This window comes from Bubalus kerabau, chromosome 4 (assembly GCF_029407905.1).
Source record: "Bubalus kerabau isolate K-KA32 ecotype Philippines breed swamp buffalo chromosome 4, PCC_UOA_SB_1v2, whole genome shotgun sequence".
NCBI lineage: Eukaryota > Metazoa > Chordata > Mammalia > Artiodactyla > Bovidae > Bubalus > Bubalus kerabau.
Window position 1 is genome coordinate 17,032,475 of NC_073627.1, and position 18,229 is coordinate 17,050,703.

Genomic DNA, 18,229 nt, shown 5'->3' on the forward strand with positions numbered 1-18,229 from the left:
GTTAACTCCTCCCCCCTCCTCAGTCTTCTTTCCCTTACCAAAAATCAGAGTTGTACTTTTAAACACCTAACACAAACACAGGCACAGACACTTTTACTACACCCTGAATTTTCAAAGCATAACACCAAATGGAAAAAGATGAACAATCAGAAAGCATTCACCAAGCCAGAGATTTGCTTTCCCTCCAAAAAGACATGAAAAACTCAGGCAGCAAGTCAAGACTCAGCTGGGTCTGACATGCAATCGATTCAAAAATTCTATTTCACAATCAAGGTGAACATGGATGTGGAGTGAGAAATAAGCCTGGCCCAGTTAACATATTCTTCTTTCAGAAGCAGGGGGAGGAGGCGTGGGGATTAACCTTTACCAAAGGCCCAGTCTGTACCCAGGATCTGAGTCCTTCTACTGACCTGTATGAACCAGTGGGAAGCAGAGCAGACAGCAGGCACATTGAGTGCACGGAGCTGTGGGGGCCACCGACTCCTGGACTCCTGCCTGTTCCCAGAACACCTCCCAGCCCCGTCCTGACTTGGACAGGAGCCACCTCTCCTTTCCAGGACATGTAAAGCCATCCAAAGGCCATTGTGCTGTGAGGGTCTGACACCCAGAGTCCTAAGATGCTCCTGACCCCCAGTGCCAGGCTCATAGGAAGTAAAAGCCCTTGTCTGCCCTCTCCTCTCACCTGGAGCCCCGGCACAGTCCCTATCGTTATGTGCCAGGAAAAGTGATCTGGATGGAGTCCGGTGAGCCTGCTTCCAAAATCTTGCCCTTTAAAACAGAGCCAAATGTTCTGATATTCTCCTCACTTCTTATTGAGTTCAGTGTTAGTCATTACCAGATACAGATTTGTAGGAGTAGCAAGACCTAGTCAGCCTAAGAGTGGGCTTATGATGGAGACTAAAACTAAGAAAAAGCAGCAAACTCATATTTTAAAAGGTACACCTCTAAGACAACTGTGGTCTCTGTTGGATTGGGAAATATTCACTTGAAGAGCAGCCAGGAAGAGAAATTTGAGGGCAAATCCCAAATCTTCATAACTTACCTGGCAAGTCAGTTCTGTTGAAGATTCCCTGAGAGGCCAAGATGAATGGGTTTCCAGGCAAGTCCAGCGGCGTCCAACAACTTTCCAAGCTGTCTGCCCAAGTTAGAAAACAACTGACACAAGCAAATGCTCCTATATTTATAGACTGAATCCGAATTCTCAGTCCATGTATGGTAATGCTTCTAAATGAGGGGCGCAGGTATCACAGAGCCCGGAATTTGAAGTCCTGGTTCAGATTTCTGGTCTACTTCACCCTATAAATATAAACTGGCAACTTCTCCAATCTCCGTTTTCTCATCAGTAAAATGGAGTTGTTACCAACACCACAAGGTAGACGTGAGGACTAAAATCCTGGGTATAGACTGGGCTTTAGGTAAAGGTTAGGTAAAGGTTAATCCCAAAGACCCCCCTCTACTTATGAAGCCTGCTCCCAACACCATAGGCTGCTCCCAGGTTAGCATCTCTGTAAAAGAATAGCTCAACAAAAGATATTTTAGTTTGAGATGTGACAGGTCATAACTTGATCATTTAAAATGTTTAACTCTTTAATTATCAATAAAGTCATCCATCTATACCCCCAGGATCTATGGGATATTAGCAACACATTCAACTTGCCCCCACCATCTCAGGGTGCATGGCACAAGGGGCCTTGGTTTTCCTGTCCATCGTGCATTCATTCAGCACTTCACTATTCACTAACTGCCGGCTTAGCTGCCAGGCAGCACATAGATACTGGAGATACAAGACTCAAACACACAGGACCTGCCTTCCAGGGGCTCCCAGCCTAGTGGGAGGGTAGGACACCAACACACCCTGGCCAAGGTAAGTTCTAAGGATGTGTTGGGAGGGGCCTATGGGGCAAAAAATCCTGAAGGAGGGGATTTAGCCAGGGCCAGAGGAGGAAGGCGGAGAAGGCAATGGCAAGCCACTCCAGTACTCTTGCCTAGAAAATCCCATGGATGGAGGAGCCTGGTAGGCTGCAGTCCATGGAGTCGATACTAGTCGGACACAGCTGAGCGACTTCACTTTCACTTTTCACTTTCACACAATGGAGAAGGAAATGGCAACCCACTCCAGTGTTCTTGCCTGGAGAATCCCAGGGACGGCAGAGCCTGGTGGGCTGCCATTTATGGGGTTGCACAGAGTCGGACACGACTGAAGCGACTTAGCAGTAGAGGAGGAAGGTGGCCTCCCAGGTGGCTAGGGGTAAGGAACCCGCCTGCCAGTGTAGGAGACACAGGTTCAATCCCTGGGTCAGGAAGATCCCCTGGAGAAGAAAAGGGAAACCCACTCCAGTATTCTTGCCTGGAAAATTCCATAGAGAGAGGAACCTGGCGACCCACAGTCCATGGGGTCACAGAGGCAGACAGGACTGAGCGAATGAGCACAGGAGATTAAAGCAGGAAAGGTGCACCCAGCAGAGGTGCTGAAGACACAAAGGTGTGGAAGAGAGGATGAGGGAGGAGAGAGAAGGAGGACAGACAGACAGACAAAGGAGGAACTACAATGAGTCTAGGGGCTCACAGTATCTCCAGACAAGGAACAGGGGCATCACCTGAGAACTTGTTAAAAATGCGAGAACCCCAGCCCTGCCTTACTGACTCAGAACCCGCATGTAACAGGCTCTCTGGGAGATTTGTGTGCACAGGTTGAGTATGAGAAGCTCTGGGTCAGGATCAGGCTACAAGTTAGGAAGTGTAAAGTTGGTGCCCTCCAGGTAAGCAAGGACCCGGCTCCCGAGGGCCCTGAATGTCATGCTGGAGGTGCTGGAGCTGGGCTGAGCAGGGAAAGGGCTCTACCAGATCAGCATTGTTAGCAGCTGACCGTGACCAGGGAAGGGGGTTGGCAAGGAGGGTGAGGGCAGACAGAAGCCAAAAGACCAGACTACCCACAACTGCAGTGGCCCCAGAGAGACCTGAAAAGGGCTTGACCTGGAGCAAAAGCAGAGGGAGAGGGTCTGGGCCGGAGGGATGTTTAAGGAGGTAAACCTGGCAGAATTTGGTGAGGGTCAGGAATGGGGAAAAAGAAAAAGGAGGAATCCAGGAGATCTTGGATTTCTGGCCCAGAAAACTAGGCCAATGGCATCTGCCTTTGCCAAGGCTGAGAAATCAAGGAGAAGGCAAGGCTTATTCTGTGGCTGCTGTCTTCAGGAACATCCTAGTCAGGCCAGGAGACGCCAGGAAGCCCCTGCTTATCCAGGTCTGCTGCTCAGCAGAGGACTCCTGGCCACCAGGAGGAAGCCAAGGGCCAGCAGTGAGTAAGAGGTGGCTGAAACCACAAGAGTGTCTTCCCTGAGAGTGGACGGAGTAACGAGAGAGATGGTGCAAGAACAGTTGAGGAAGGAAGGGAAAGACACCTACAGAGAAAGGTTCCAAGAAGTAGAAGCCACTCCAGGAGCCGAGAGGCCTTTGGAAATGGGTGGGAAGCTCCTACAGCACTTTCAAGTGCTTAAGGATTAGAGCCCTCCATTATAGGTAATGGCTCCAACAATGGCGTCTTAGCTTTGGAACCAAGTTCAACCGCAGCATTTCCCGAACTCCTCTGTTGCTAAGAATCGCCAGGGAGGTCCTTAATAAAGCACACACACCTGAGGCCTGTCCTGACTCAGAGCATGTCTCTCCAATAAAGGGGCCGCAAAGCTGGTTTTTTAACAAGCTCTACAGGTGATTCTCATCATACGTTGGGCCACTGTCTTATTGCCTTGCTTCTCAAACTTTAAAATTCTCCAGAAATACCTGGGAACCTCAATAAACTGCCGGTTATGATTCGGTAGGTTTGAGTGGGCAGGAAGTCTGCATTTCTAGGCAGCTGCCAGCCACACTGCTGTGGTCTCAGGACCACCCTGGCAGGAACAGGGCTAGAGAGAACACCTCTCTCATTTTGCAGGCAAGGAAACAGGTTCTGAGGCGGTAAGCCGTCAATCCAAGGTGACCCAGCTTGGTGAGCACCAGAGCGGAGAGATATGTCCTGCCTGAGGGGGGTCTCTCTGGATCGTGACTCCATCAGGCGCCCATATTCTGCCTCCAGCAAGGATGGCAGATTGAGTGTGAGGTTAGCAAACAAATCATTAACTTCACCTGGACCCCTCCCTCCTGTCCACCTGCTTCTTCCTGCTTGCTCCCTCTCCCTGCCCGTGAGCCCACCAGGATCTCTCTGCTCCTTTCTCTTTTCCCCCAAGCCTCCCCTCTGCAACAGAAAGGCCAGATTAGGGCATGACCACAACCTCCCAACCGGGGTGGGCAGCTGGAAGATCAGGGGAGAGAGGCTTACCTAAGTGAGACCCCGTGGACCACCATATGTTGCTGCCAGAACAGCTAATTAGACTGGCTGTGGGAGAGGAGAAGGGCCCGTGAGCTTCCACATGGGAACTTAGTGGGGAAGAACTTTCCTGCATCTGTCGAGGATGCCGGAGACCACTGGCCGGAAAGGGGCGTGATGGTGATATCACTGCCCTGCTTAAGTCTTTAGCGACTCTGAGACCCGAGCCAGGCGCCTCCCGGGCAGGAGCCGGTCACTTGGAGATGCCATCCACCCCTCAAGAACGATTTTTGAGTTTTGATTCATTCTCAGCCTTTTGAATGTCCTTTCCCCCCGGGCAAGTGTTACTTCCTGACCGCTCTTTTTCTTTCGTGCAGGTGACAGGAGTGAGCACCCGCTGTTCTGTGTTGAATATTCCCCTTACTGCTCCGTCTTTGCTTTCTCCCCTGTCCCGCAGCCCAATACCAGTTACTGCTGCCTCCTCCTGCCACTACTGCCACCCGCCTCCCCAGCGGCGGGCCAGGACACCCCACCACACCTCCCTCCAGCCCCCTTTCCCCCGTTCCTGAGCCCCTCTCCTTCCTCCCCGGGCCCCGTGCCCGAGTCTCCAGCCACCCTGTGCTACTTCCCCATCTCCAGCCCCAGGCCCACTGAGACCCCTGTGCTGTGCCTGCCCAGCCCCCGACGGCCCAGTAAAATTTACCTGGTGTGGTAAGTGGCCCTCGGCAGGGCAGGGCGCACAGCACAGTGGAGCCGAAGAGAAGGGGGGGAACCTCAAGCTTCCTGAGGGCAGGTGGACAAGAGGGGGGACCACGGCTGGCCAGTGTGGTGCGTCGGGGGCACAGGAAGACCATACAGCTGCGGCCACTTCACTCAGCCTTCTAGCACTTGAAGGAGTAAGCGACAAATAAAATCCCATCCTTCCTCTCTCAGTCTCTCTCTCTCTCTCTCTCGACTCATTTGATTTCTTCACGCCTGTGTCTGGCACAGTTTGGATCATAACCGCCAGAAACCCAGCAGGCCCCTCCGTGTCTGATCGTAGTCCTGGAGGTGTGACCATGCACTCAGAGCTGGCCCTGAGAGGGAGGCATCAGGGACAGGACTGGGTGGGGGATGTCCTCGCTGGATGTGAGAGCCGGTTCAGGACCACACCGTGGAGGGACAAATGAAAGGCCTCAGTCACTGTTTATGTTTTCTTTCCTGACTACTTATTAGGCCCTACATCTCTCCAAATCAAAAAAATCCCACCTCCTGGGTCCCTAAATAAAACACATTTATGGTCCATAATTAAGCTTTCATTAAGATCTCCTCTGGGGATGTGAGTCAACACACATTTCCCCGCACACTCAGACCGGCAAACAGACACGGCCTATTATTTCTGACTGTACAGAAGGCTGCCTTTTCCACCAGGGCAACATCGGCTCTTGCGGTTAAGCTGTAATTCTGCCCATGATCCAAAAGAAGCAATGAAACCTTTTCAAAAGGCATCTCTCAGGCACAATCCTAGGCACTAGGCATTAAAGTGGAGATAGTGTGGGGGAGGGGTACAGGTTCAGGAATTGTATTTCTTTCTCCACCTTTCTTTTTCACTTTGTCCACCCAGAACTGTGTCTGCGTAAACAGTGATGTGAGGAATTAAAGGATGATCAGGTGCATGGAATTCACATGGGCCACTAAATGGACTCGGTTCTCAGTTGTCAGGGGCCTTGGTGGGGGCGGGGGTTTGTTTTTGTAGGTCTTTTCCTTCTCTTGTGTTTCCTGCCTAGAGAAGTTTCTCCAGTATTTGTTGTAAAGTTGACTTGAAGGTGCTGAATTCTGTTAACTTTTAAAGCTTTTGACTTCTCCATCAAATCTGAATGAGCGCCTCATTGGGTAGAGTATTCTTGTAGTTTTTTCTGTTTCATTGCTTTAATATATCACACCATTCCCTTCTAGCTTACAGAGTTTCTGCTGAGAAATCAGCTGTTAACCTTCTGGGTTAACCCTTGTATGTTATTTATCATTTTTCCTTGTTACTTTTAACATCTTATCTTTGTCTTTAATTTTTGTCAGTTTGATTAGTATGTGTTTCATTGTGTTCCTGCCTCAGTTTATCCTGCCTGGGACTCGCTGAGTTTCCTGGACTTGACTGAAGTTCTATTTCCTTTCTCATGTTAGTGAAGTTTTCAGCTATTATATCTTCAAATATCTTCTCAGATCCTCTCTCTCTTGTCCTTCTAGGGCCCCTATAGTGAAAATGTTGGTGTTTTTAATGTTATCCCAGAGGTCTCTTAGGCTGTTTTCATTTCATTTTCTCTTTACTCTGTTCTGCAGTATTGACTTCCACCATTCTGTCTTTCCCTCAGTTATCCTGCTATTGATTCCTTCTAGTGCATTGTTCATCTATTTGTTTCTTCTTTAGTTCTTCCAGGTCTTTATTAAATGTTTCTTGCATCTTCTCAATATTTGACTCCATTATTTTTCCCAAGATCCCAGATCATCTTCATTGTCATTGTTCTGAATTCTTTTTCTGAAAGGTTGCCTATCTCCACTTTATTGTTTTTCTGGGGTTTTATCTTGTTCCTTCATCTGGGACATAATCTTCTGCCTTTCCATTTCTGTGATTTTCATTCTAGAGGCTGCAGGATTATAGTTCTTCTTGCTTCTGGTAGACAAGGCTATCTATGAGGCTTGTGCAAGCTTCCTGATATGAGGAACTGGTGGTGTGTAGAACTCAGTCTTGCTCTGGAGGGCAGGGCTGTGCTCAGTAAAACTTTAATCTGCTTGTCTGCTGATGGGTAAGTCTGTGTTCCCTTCCTGTTAGTTTTTTGATCTGAGGCAACCCATCCCTGGAATCTGCACGCTATATGGTAGAGCTAATGGTGATCTCCAGGATGGCTCATGCCAAAGGGTACTTCCTATGACTGCTGTGGCCAGTGCCTTTGTCCCTGTGCTGAGCCACTGCCAACCCATGCCTCTGCAGAAGACCCTCCAACACTAGCAGGTGGGTGTGGTTCAGTCTCCTGTAGGCTGCTTCTCTGAGTCCTAGTGTACACAAAATTTTGTGTGTGCCCTCCAAGAGTGGAGACTCTGTTTCCCCTGGTCCTGTAATCAAATCCTGCTAACTTTTACAGAGAGATTCCCTGGGGATTCCTAGTCCCTTTGCTAGATCCCCAGGCTGGAAAGCCTGAAATGGGGCTCAGAACCTTCACAACAGTGGGAGACCTTCTGAGACACTAGTGTTCATCAGTCTCTGGGTCGCCCATCCAGTGGGTATGGGACTTGATTTTATCATGACTGCGCCCCTCCTACCATCTCACTGTGGCTTCTCCTTTGACTTTGGACGTGGTGTATCTTTTTTGTGTGTGTTGCAGCATCTTCCGGTCAATGATTGTTCAATAGTTGTGATTTCAGAGCTTTCACAGGAGGAGGTGAGTGCACACCCTTCTTCCCCACCATCCTGAACTAATCTCCAGTCATCAGGGTCTTGTATAAATATAAGATTTCTACTTTTTTTTTTCTCTTTTGCTGGTCAAATTAAGAACTATTCAGTCAAACAATTGGTGTCCCAGCAATGTCAAGACAATTGAGGCAGACACCTCCTATGTAAACAGCTGTTTGATTTCTTTGCTACTGGAGGCATCCCTTTGCCCAGATACTAGAAGGAATGGGTTTCATGGTGCCCAAAGCAAGCCACAGTCTTCCCAAAATTCACTGACAAACTTCAGGTTGATAGGTTGCCTGGCAACAAAACTTCTGAACACAACTTGCTCCATCCTCTGTAAGGCAAAGGCTCTGTCTTACTACCTGGAGAGGAAGTCATATTTCACCTTTTAGTGTCAGTATAATTTAGTCTTCCTAAAAATTAGTATATGTAGCATGCTATCATGAAGATCATCTTAGGAAGGCCCCCATGGCCTGAACTTTTGTTCACTTTGGATGTGAGTAAGGTGATTAGGAACTGGAATCCATGTGCTGATACATACAAACTAGGCACTCTGTGTGCTGCTAGCCTGTCCAACTCTTTGTGATCCCATGGACTGTAGCCTGCCGGGCTCCTCTGTCCATGGAACTTTCCAGGCAAGAATACTGGAGTGGGTAGCCAGTCCCTTCTCCAGGGATCTTCCCAGCCTGCAGCTCGAACCCGGATCTCCTGCACTGCAGGCAGCTTAGGTCACTTCACTTGTAACTGCAGGTGCAGATGGAAAAGAAGGAATAGTTCATAAGACTTTGCTTTCCATAGAACCGAAAGGATATCACAGGGAAGAAGTCACTGGTGCAGCCAAGTTAGATTATAATCTTTAGGCCAAAATGTCTTACTCATGAGTATCTTTGTGAGCCCTTGGATTATTACACAGAAAAGGCATTTGCTGAACAAATTACAATAAAAAGAGTTGCTATTTGTCTTTTGAATTTTATAATAGGATTAAAGAAGAGAGCGAGAATTACACAAGAGTAAAGGGTGCTGAATAAGTTATTCTCAACCTATAAAGCCTGCATAATAATACATTTCTGGTCAAATTTGGTTCTCTTAGGGGAGTGACTTCAGATTTCCAATTATTATTGGTAGTATTATTATCACTGTTTATGGCAGAAGCAGCAGTTATCATTTTTAGGAGGTAATAAGCACCAGACACTGAGTTAGACCATTTACCTACATTATTGCTAAACCTCACGATAACGCAAAAGGTTGCAAATATTCCCATTTTACAGTTGCAGATACTGAGGTACAAATGCCCAAAGTCAGAAGAATCTGGCTTCACTACCAGCAGTGTTTTCTTCACTGCCAGACCTGGTCAAACAATCTCTAGTTTTTTCAGTTTTATTACTTTAGTTTGCTGATAACTCAATTAGAGGAGACATGGTTATGGAAATCATTCTGGAAATCACTTAAGAGAGCTGATGCTTTGAATAAAGTACTTTTTTGAACAAAACAGACTAATCTGTTATCTTAGCTTGGGTGTTCAGCACAAGGGAAAAAATGGTTCTACTTTTGGAATTACCCATAGTTTTCAGCTGAATGCATCTTCTCAAGCCCTATAAACCATACTAAGTGATTATTACTTGTCCTGCAAGAGAGTTTGAGAAAACACACAGGCTGGCTAAGACAGGGTCCTCATCCTTAAGGAGCTTACAGTCTAGTTGGAGAGAAAAGACACAATTCTGAGGCAATCTTGGAATATTTAAATACTAAAGGCCCTAAGGACCCTGAAAGTTCTGGCCAACACAGGAAACGGACCTCCAGGGACCTGCTGGCTGGAGCAAGCTAGTGCAGGCAGGAGGAAAAAGGCCCTCTGGGAGACAGGGGGCGTAGGGGTGTGGATGGGGTGGGGGAGCAGGAGGGCTGCTGCCTGGGGTGTGAAGGAAATCTGAATATTCGGCTGGAAATCTAAGTAAAATCCTCATAAAAAGGACCTTTGAGCCAGGTCCTGAATATCCACTGGACTTGGCCTGTGCCCCAAGCCTGCCCCTTCCCTGGTCCTCCTCCTGTTTCCTCTTCAGTAAAGAATGGTCCTGCTGCTTCCCCGCCCAGCCGCACCCATCTGTCAGGTGCTAGGCAGGGGGCAGTTGATGACTTCTGAGAGCTGCAGAGGAATAAGGCCTCAAGTGATGGGGAGAAGCCTATGGGCCAGAGGAATGCAGCTCCTGGGGTAGGGGGGCAGGATCCCCTACTGTTAAGCCCTCCATCCCTCTCTCTCACCCTCCCCTCTCCCAACTCAGTGAGATCCTGTCTAATCACCATCCTACACCCTCCAAAGAATGTATTCTGGAGAATTCTCTTTCCGATCATGCCCACAGTCTCTCTGGGCTCCACTGATGTGCCCTCAGCTGGAACCCACGCCACCAGCAGCTCCCCCTTCTAGCAAGTTCCCTGACGAGGGCCTGTCAAGGAAAGTAAGCTGTAGCTAATCATTGTTTTAAACCAGGCTTCACGGGCAGCCAAGGAGAACTTCCATTCCTTTCCTCAATCTGATTTTAAAAGATCCACATAACCACAACTTACACTGTGGGACATAAATCCAGTTGTCTTCATGTGCCAAGGAAGGCTGTTCTCTCGCATACGACTCAGAGACCCTTCCCAGCTTTACCCTCCCTCCCCCTTGGCTGCTGGCTATTTGTGAAAGTTCTGAACTGTCCAAGAGGAGATGAGCCAGGCAAATTCTCCTGGAAGCACTTCATCTAGAAATTCACAATCTAACTGCCTGTGAACTTGAGAACTTGTAGAGATGCGTGGAAAACAAAACTCTTTTCCCAAGCTCACATGCACTGAGACTTAATACATGTGAAGAGGAAACTTGAGATTATTCATACCAATTAGCAACCTAATTCAAAATGTGACTTTAAAAAAAACATATTACTGGGAACTCAATTAGAATTGGTACTTCAGTTACTGTCTTCCTGGAAATGTATCAACCCCACCCAGTGGTGGGTAACACACAGGCAAAAAAAAAATAAAGGTCCCCAGATGCTTGGACTCTTTCTGGAAGGCCATATTAGTTGCTAATAAACAACCTGAGGATATGAATATGTAGGTGCAGAACAGACTGTGATTCAAGTTTGGATGAGGGCATGGGGAGCCGGGCTTTGTATGTCCCAAAGGTAAAGGCTCTCGATGGTTTCACCAGCAGGCCCATCCCAATATCTATGAACTGGAAGCTAGACACTTCTTAACAAAAGGAAGGACCCCCTTCAGAATCCACATGGCAGGTGTCAGGGGGTGCTCATGAATGGTGACCACAGCCTTGTGAAGTAGGTATTATTATTCCCATGTCACAGGTGGGGAAAACTGAGGCTTCTGGAAGTGATCTGTCTAAGCCCACGTGGTTACAAGATCATAGAGCCAGGTTTCAAATCCAGCTTCTCCCTCACCTCTTGTTTTTTTTTTTTTTTTTATTCCCCTAACCGCCTTCCCCACCACAGGCCCTCTGAGCAGTCTTTCTACGAAGATGTTTTCCTATACAAAATTATTGAAAAGATTTTGCACTTTTCAGCAGCCCAGGCACCACAGATTTTATCAAGAAAGAGGAGGCCAAACCTGGGGAGACTGACAGTCAGCCCAGAGATGCAGAGCCCACGATTGTCTGGGGACGGAAGCAGACAGAAACTGCAGCGGCCTGGGAAGGTACCTGCCCTCAGAGGAATAGGTAAGGATGCTCATACATCTCTGACCTCAGAGACTGATTTGCACTGTACATGGTGAATTCCGTGTGCTTTTTATGTGAAGAGAGTGTACCTTATAATGAAATACTTAAAAGGTTTTAAAAACAAACTATTGGATCCAGTTTCCTTCTCTGAGGGAGGCTGGCAGGCAAAGGCAGGGCGGGGAGAGTTTTAATTTTCTCTGCCATTACTCCGTAAGCAAGACCATGTAAGGTTTTGAGTGGATGCCCACCGTTAGGCTTCTGGAGAGGGTATTTTGGTGGTGGGTGGTAGGTATGGGGGTGGGTGGGGGAGGGGGTGGGTAGAGAAGCAGTTTCCAGCTCTGAGGATGTCTCACCCTGCCGCAATTCCCCACCCACCTCCCAGGAGGGCAGGATAGAAGTCTGTGGATGGCAAACAACTCACCTCCCCCAGAGATTTTCTCCCTTCTGATCCAAGGTGTCAAGATCTTAGCGTGTAAGAAATAACATAGAGGCGGATAAAGGCTTTATTTCAAAACACTGGTTTGGCCGACACCTCCTCTTTTGGTCCTGAGCATTCATCACAAGGCCCGAGCCACGCTGCTCGGCTAACCACGCTGTCCTCTCCTGCGGTGGCAAAGGAAAGGAGGAGTAGGTCCTAAGGAGCCCCCTTGGGGGTCAAGGAAAGGGACACTTGACAGCTCACCTTGCCAGCCAAGCACCTGTTTCGTCCCCTTGGAGGAGCCACTGAGCATCACATTTCCTCACCACCCACTGAACGCAGGAGCCTTTACTTAAAAGTATGATATGTACTGTGGTGGATACAAGTAAATATAGAACATGTACTCGGATGGCTTGAAGTTAGGGGCGATTGGAGCACATGTGACTCTGTAACAGCTCAATGTCCAGAGGTCCCCAGTGATCTAATGCCTCCTGGCAGGAAGGGCAGAGCTCACTGCTAATTCCAGCCCTCCATCCTCCCAGTGGTGCAGCCTGGGGTGGTCAAGAAGCCAGTCTGGGTTACAGTGCCCATGTTTTAAAATAAGGATAATGAAATCTACCTTGCTAGAATAACGAAAGGAAGTGCTATTCTCAGCAGCACTTGAATATTGCGGGAACTCAACTACCGCTAGTTTCTCCTGCCATCTCCCCGACAGTTCTCAGTGAACTCTAGACTGCTGTTTGGAAGGTGAGGTTCCGCGTACATCAAACATTCCTTGACCCACGAGGCTCATCTAATCCTCCACGTGTGCCCAGAAGATACTTTCCATTATCCTGAGATTAACTGAGAATTTGTCCTGATCTTCTATTATACCCCCGACTCCTTATCTTGCCTCTGGTCCTTTTTTTTTTTTTTCCACATTCCAAAGCAGTTTGCAAAAAAAATAAATGAATAAATATAATAAAGTAGTTTGCATAAGTTGGAGTAGGAGCCAGATGTTTGAAGTGTGTCAGCAAGAGATCCAAAGCAAATGTGACAGAGAGCTAATATATTGAAAGCGCTTACAAATCAATAAGGAAAACGTGAATACCTAATAGGAAAACTGGGGAAGAGGCACTGCAGACAATTTCACAGAAGAAATAATACAAGTGGTTAATAAAGTCTGGGGAGGGGGGTAAAAAGTTCAAGCTCACTCAGTAGTAAATGTAAATTTACAAGAGAGAAATTTGGCCTACCAAATGGGCTAAGGTCTTTTTTTAGAATAATGCTCAATGACTTCTCTGGTGGTTGAGTGGTGAAAAATTCACCAGCCATTGCAGAAGACATGGGTTTGATCCCTGATCCAGGAGGATCCCACAGGCTGCAGAGCAGCTAAGCCAGTGTGCCAGTTACTGAAGCCTGTGCACCTTGGAGCACGTGCTTGGCAACAAACGCCCACGCACCGCCCACTAGAGAGCAGCCCCTGCTCACCCCAGCTAGACAAAAGCCCACACAGCAGTGAATACCCAGCACAGCCAAGTATAAAAATAAATAAATATAGTAAACAAAGTTATATAAAAAATAATGCTCAATACTGATAGTGAAACTACTAACATTTCCCAGGTACAGATACTCAGGTGCTACTCCAAGCCTGCAGCGTACATTCCCAGGAACCACCACAGTTAAGAGAGATGCTTTCATATCCTACCTGGAGGGTCACTTGGGCCAAACTGGAATTTGGCAACCTGTGTCCTCGTCTTTAGAGAGCTTGCGATTCCACTGCTCTGAATCTAGTCTAAGAAAATAAGACCTGCAGTCTAGGAGGTATGAGCAAGGATGTCTATCATGGTGTGATTTGTGGCAGCAAAAATCTGGAAACAATCTACATACCCAACAACAGGGGAAGGGTTTGTATAATGTACCCTTAGAGTAAAATCATTATCATGTTCTTAAAGAACAATTAATGGCAGGAGATAATGCTCACAATAAAAATATTTAGGGAAAGAAAGCAGGACATAAAATTGTATATGCCCAAATACCCAATTTTGTTTTTAAAAATAGTATTTCTAGATAAGCAAGCCCTGGGTTGTAAATTCAAATGTCTTCAGGGAACAGGCGGGTTGGGCAGAAGTACCTAACAACGGCTAGGATGCTTGCAGTCCACCAGACACACTCCACCTGAAGGCAAGTAACTCAGTGTTCAAACAGACAACTGCAAAATAAAAGTAGCCTGGGGTCTTGAGTTTGCAACCCACCTCTAAATTCCAGAACAGCAGCGACGTTCCTCTGAGTTTCAGATACTTGGTGATTTTTACTTCTTCTTCATCCTCCTGTGTGTCTCCCAAGTTTTCTACAATAAATATCAACTACTTTTATTAACCAGAGGAAAACAGTTAAAAGTTTATGGCTGTTAAAACAGATGAAAACTGTTGGTCAAGCACATGTAGAAGTCTAAAACAAAGCCACAGCCTTCGGGCAGAGAGGTGCTTTTTCTGGTTTCATTTCGTTGCACCTACAACATTCAGTCGCACCTAGATGGGCTCCTAGAAACAGCAGGCATTCCGCTCACAGTTGGAGCCCATGCAGGGCCTCAGAGAGGCCTCAGCAGCATCTGCAAGGGCTGAGCTGCGAAGACTACATCCCTGGACATAGGCAGTCTAGGGGTCATCCCAGGCCTGGAGCTATGAAATCTGCTCCCTATTTAATAGACACAAGAAAAAGGGTTAAACTAGCATAAACATAGAACAGCACAGTCTGCCACCTTTAAGGGAAACTCACACAGGGACTGAATTTTTAAAGAGGAAGGCTGCTGGGATGCTGAGGAAGGGTGGAGACGCACTCCCTGGCGTTTCTGGAATCTGCATGCGCTGCAGGGCAGCACTTAGCCTGCGGCTCCTCCTGCCCCAGAGGCCAGTGTCAGTGGCTTCTGTGAAATAAGCTGTGGCTCCTGCTGTTTCCAGTTTCTGGGTTTCAGAAGCCACTCAAGCGGATTCTTGTTATCTAGCTAGCTAGCTGATGGCCTATTGGGGGTGGGGGGTGGGGGCGTCTCCTGGAGCCTGAACTAAACAGACTCAGGGCAGAGGAGCTGCTCTGTGTGTTCACAACCAGAAGATTCAGGTCTCAGCACTTGCTAGCTAATCTCTGAGGCCCTTGTGCTCAATAACTTCAGTTCGTGTCCGCCTCTTTGCTACCCCATGGACTGTAGCCTGCCAGGCTCCTTTGTCCATGGGATTATCCAGGCAAGAATACTGGAGTGGGTTGCCATTTCCTTCTCCAGTCATATTCAAAATGAAAAGTAACCAACTGAAGACTATACTTCTGAATCCACCATACTACCTTTTTCTCAAAAAAAAAAAAAAAAAATATATATATACACACACACACACACAAAAACCGTATATATGGACTTGGCTGGTGGGGCAGTGGATAAAAATCCACTTGCCAACACAGGGGACACAGATTTGATTCCTGGTCCAGAAAGATTCCATATGGCACTGAGCAACTAAGCCCATGTGCTACAACTACTGAGCCCACACGCCCTAGAGCCCATGCTCTGCAACAAGAGAAGCCACCACAATGAGAAGTCCACGTACCGCAATTAGAGAGTAGCCCCTGCTTGCCACATCTAGAGAAGGCCCACATGCAGCAGTGAAGACCCAGTATAGCCAAAAATAAATAAAAATAGCAGTGTGTACATGTAATATATATATATATATGTATGTATATATTTATACATACACACATATGGTGGCATAGTGGTAAAGAATCTGCCTGCTGATGCAGGAGACACAAGAGATGTGAGTTCGATCCCTGGGTTGGGAAGATCCCCTGGAGGAAGAAATGGCAACCCATTCCAGTATTCTTGCCTAGGAAATCCCATGGACAGAGGAGCCTGGTGGGCTATAGTCCAGGGGTCATGAAGAGTCAGACTCGACTGAACACGAGCACAACAACAGATACATATATCAGGAGAACTCAGATCACTACGTAGAAGCATTTGTTCTTTAAAAAGCCATCAGCCCAGCCTGGGTGGAAACACAGCTCCACTCCTTTATATCCACAGCCACATACCAGAGCATCCTAGAATCACTGCTTCATCTCTTACTGGGGTTTATAAAACCCAGGAGGAGCCTGATAGGAAAGCTTAACTGATTTCCAGAAGAGCCAATGAGTAAAGATTCTCACTGCGTCCCTGAGTGTCCCATGCGGTTCACAGTGAAAAGAGGCTTACAGAGGGACCAGGACTGGTGCTCCCTGGGAGCTCCATTAAAGCAAGACTGTATGGACTTGGCCTTTAGCTAAGCTGCACACTCAGAGGATTTGCATTTTGCCTGCCTGAGCTGTTACCACACAGGCCTTCCTAAAGCTGTGGAGTCCTGGCCACCCTACAGGGTGAATTGCTTTAGAAGGATAAGGATATAGCGCCTCATCAGACCCTGCAAGACAGCAGGGAGGGGAACGGGGTAGGGGAGGGTGGGGCGGGAGGAGGGCTGACGGCAGGAGGGAACACAGGTGAGTGGAATCGGAGAAGTAGGTCCAGTGTTCTATCCACACTATGAGGGTAAAAACGCTCAGGAGTTCACACGTGATGAATGAAGTAGATTCTTATTTTCACAAGGAAATTGTTTCTTCAGGAGCAACACAGGGTAGTGGTTATGGAGACAAACTGCAGCATCAGGCAGACCTGAATTCAAATGTTCACTCCATCACTTACTGAAAATAGGATCTTGGCAAGTTACAGGACTTCCTAATGTATATAGCACAGTTAGCATGCTGCCCTCAATAAATTGTGCTTATTCATTAATTTTACAAGGTAAATTTTAACCATTTACCTTGTAAATGAAACCATTTCACCCTCAGAGGATTCCACCCATTTGGACACTCACCCGACTCTTTCTACACCTCCCTATACTTCAGATTCAGGGGACAATGGAGCGGAATTCTATCATAGCCAGAGGTCACAAACTAATTGGGGCTAGTGACAAAGGGGAGTTCATGATTTCATGAGAGAGTTATGATTTTTATCTGCAGGGAATAGTAAACGTAACAACAATCAATTTAATGGGACACCAGTTTCTAGAGCCTTCCTCCAATCTGCCACAGTGGACCATGCATTTCTTAAGGTTCTGCGAAGCTGCGTGTGAAGCAGGAGTATGAATGTATGTTGAATGAATTGGGATGGGACAGCGCTGGTAGTTTCTGTAATAATCATTCCTGGACTGCTGGTTTTCCTTCTCAACAAATACAGGTATGAATATGAAAATCATATTCATATTGAACAAGAGGTTTTACTCATCATCAGCCCTGACTGATGTGGGGGCTGGACAGTCTTCCAAGAGCTTCTGCAGAAAAGATCTGTATCCTCAGGGTCACTCTGCCGCCCCAGGACCAACCTGGGCTCCCCAAGTATGCAAAACAGAATTTGTAGGTGGTAAAGTGGGGCCACGGACAGAGGAGCCTGGTGGGCTACAGTCCATGGGATCGCAAAGAGTCAGACGCGACTGAGTGACTCACACTTTATTTTTTATTATTTTTTTTTAAATTTTATTTTATTTTTAAACTTTACATAATTGTACTAGTTTTGCCAAATATCAAAATGAATCCCCCACAGGTATACATGTGTTCCCCATCCTGAACCCTCCTCCCTCCTCCCTCCCCATTCCATCCCTCTGGGTTGTCCCAGTGCACCAGCCCCAAGCATCCAGTATCGTGCATCGAACCTGGACTGGCAACTCGTTTCATACATGATATTTTACATGTTTCAATGCCATTCTCCCAAATCTTCCCACCCTCTCCCTCTCTCACAGAGTCCATAAGACTGTTCTATACATCAGTGTCTCTTTTGCTGTCTCGTACACAGGGTTATTGTTACCATCTTTCTAAATTCCATATATATGTGTTAGTATACTGTATTGGTGTTTTTCTTTCTGGCTTACTTCACTCTGTATAATAGGCTCCAGTTTCATCCACCTCATTAGAACTGATTCAAATGTATTCTTTTTAATGGCTGAGTAATACTCCATTGTGTATATGTACCACAGCTTTCTTATCCATTCATCTGCTGATGGACATCTAGGTTGCTTCCATGTCCTGGCTATTATAAACAGTGCTGCGATGAACATTGGGGTACACGTGTCTCTTTCCCTTCTGGTTTCCTCAGTGTGTATGCCCAGCAGTGGGATTGCTGGATCATAAGGCAGTTCTATTTCCAGTTTTTTAAGGAATCTCCACACTGTTCTCCATAATGGCTGTACTAGTTTGCATTCCCACCAACAGTGTAAGAGGGTTCCCTTTTCTCCATACCCTCTCCAGCATTTATTACTTGTAGACTTTTGGATCGCAGCCATTCTGACTGGTGTGAAATGGTACCTCATAGTGGTTTTGATTTGCATTTCTCTGATAATGAGT

The 18,229-nt window shown here is 47.0% G+C and overlaps 3 protein-coding genes across 4 annotated transcripts in view; 2 read left to right on the plus strand and 1 right to left on the minus strand.

Annotated features, from left to right (window-relative positions):
- Positions 1-5,018, plus strand: part of LOC129648862 (probable E3 ubiquitin-protein ligase MARCHF10) — a 49,879-nt gene extending 44,861 nt beyond the window's left edge. The window contains exons 1-3 of one of the 2 annotated variants that reach the window (XR_008712897.1): positions 3,635-3,811; positions 3,929-4,093; positions 4,678-4,811. Coding sequence is in view for 1 of the 2 variants with exons in the window: in XM_055575594.1 (XP_055431569.1) it covers positions 4,678-5,015 (338 nt within the window). In the remaining variant the exon portion in view is untranslated. Of the gene's footprint in view, positions 1-3,634; positions 3,812-3,928; positions 4,094-4,677 lie in introns of those variants that run through there. The other variant, XM_055575594.1, reaches the window with a different exon arrangement.
- MRC2 (mannose receptor C type 2) overlaps positions 1-18,229 on the minus strand; it is a 123,486-nt gene that overhangs the window by 6,024 nt on the left and 99,233 nt on the right. The window contains exons 31-34 of the mRNA XM_055575583.1: positions 14,077-14,171; positions 5,004-8,468; positions 4,313-4,369; positions 1,043-1,135 (exon numbers count right to left, since the gene is read on the minus strand). The gene's annotated coding sequence lies outside the window, so the exon portion shown is untranslated. The remainder of the gene's footprint in view (positions 1-1,042; positions 1,136-4,312; positions 4,370-5,003; positions 8,469-14,076; positions 14,172-18,229) is intronic.
- LOC129650791 (probable E3 ubiquitin-protein ligase MARCHF10) overlaps positions 11,004-18,229 on the plus strand; it is a 37,253-nt gene continuing 30,027 nt past the window's right edge. The window contains exons 1-2 of the mRNA XM_055579597.1: positions 11,004-11,029; positions 11,201-11,424. Of these exons, the coding sequence (XP_055435572.1) occupies positions 11,004-11,029; positions 11,201-11,424 (250 nt within the window). The remainder of the gene's footprint in view (positions 11,030-11,200; positions 11,425-18,229) is intronic.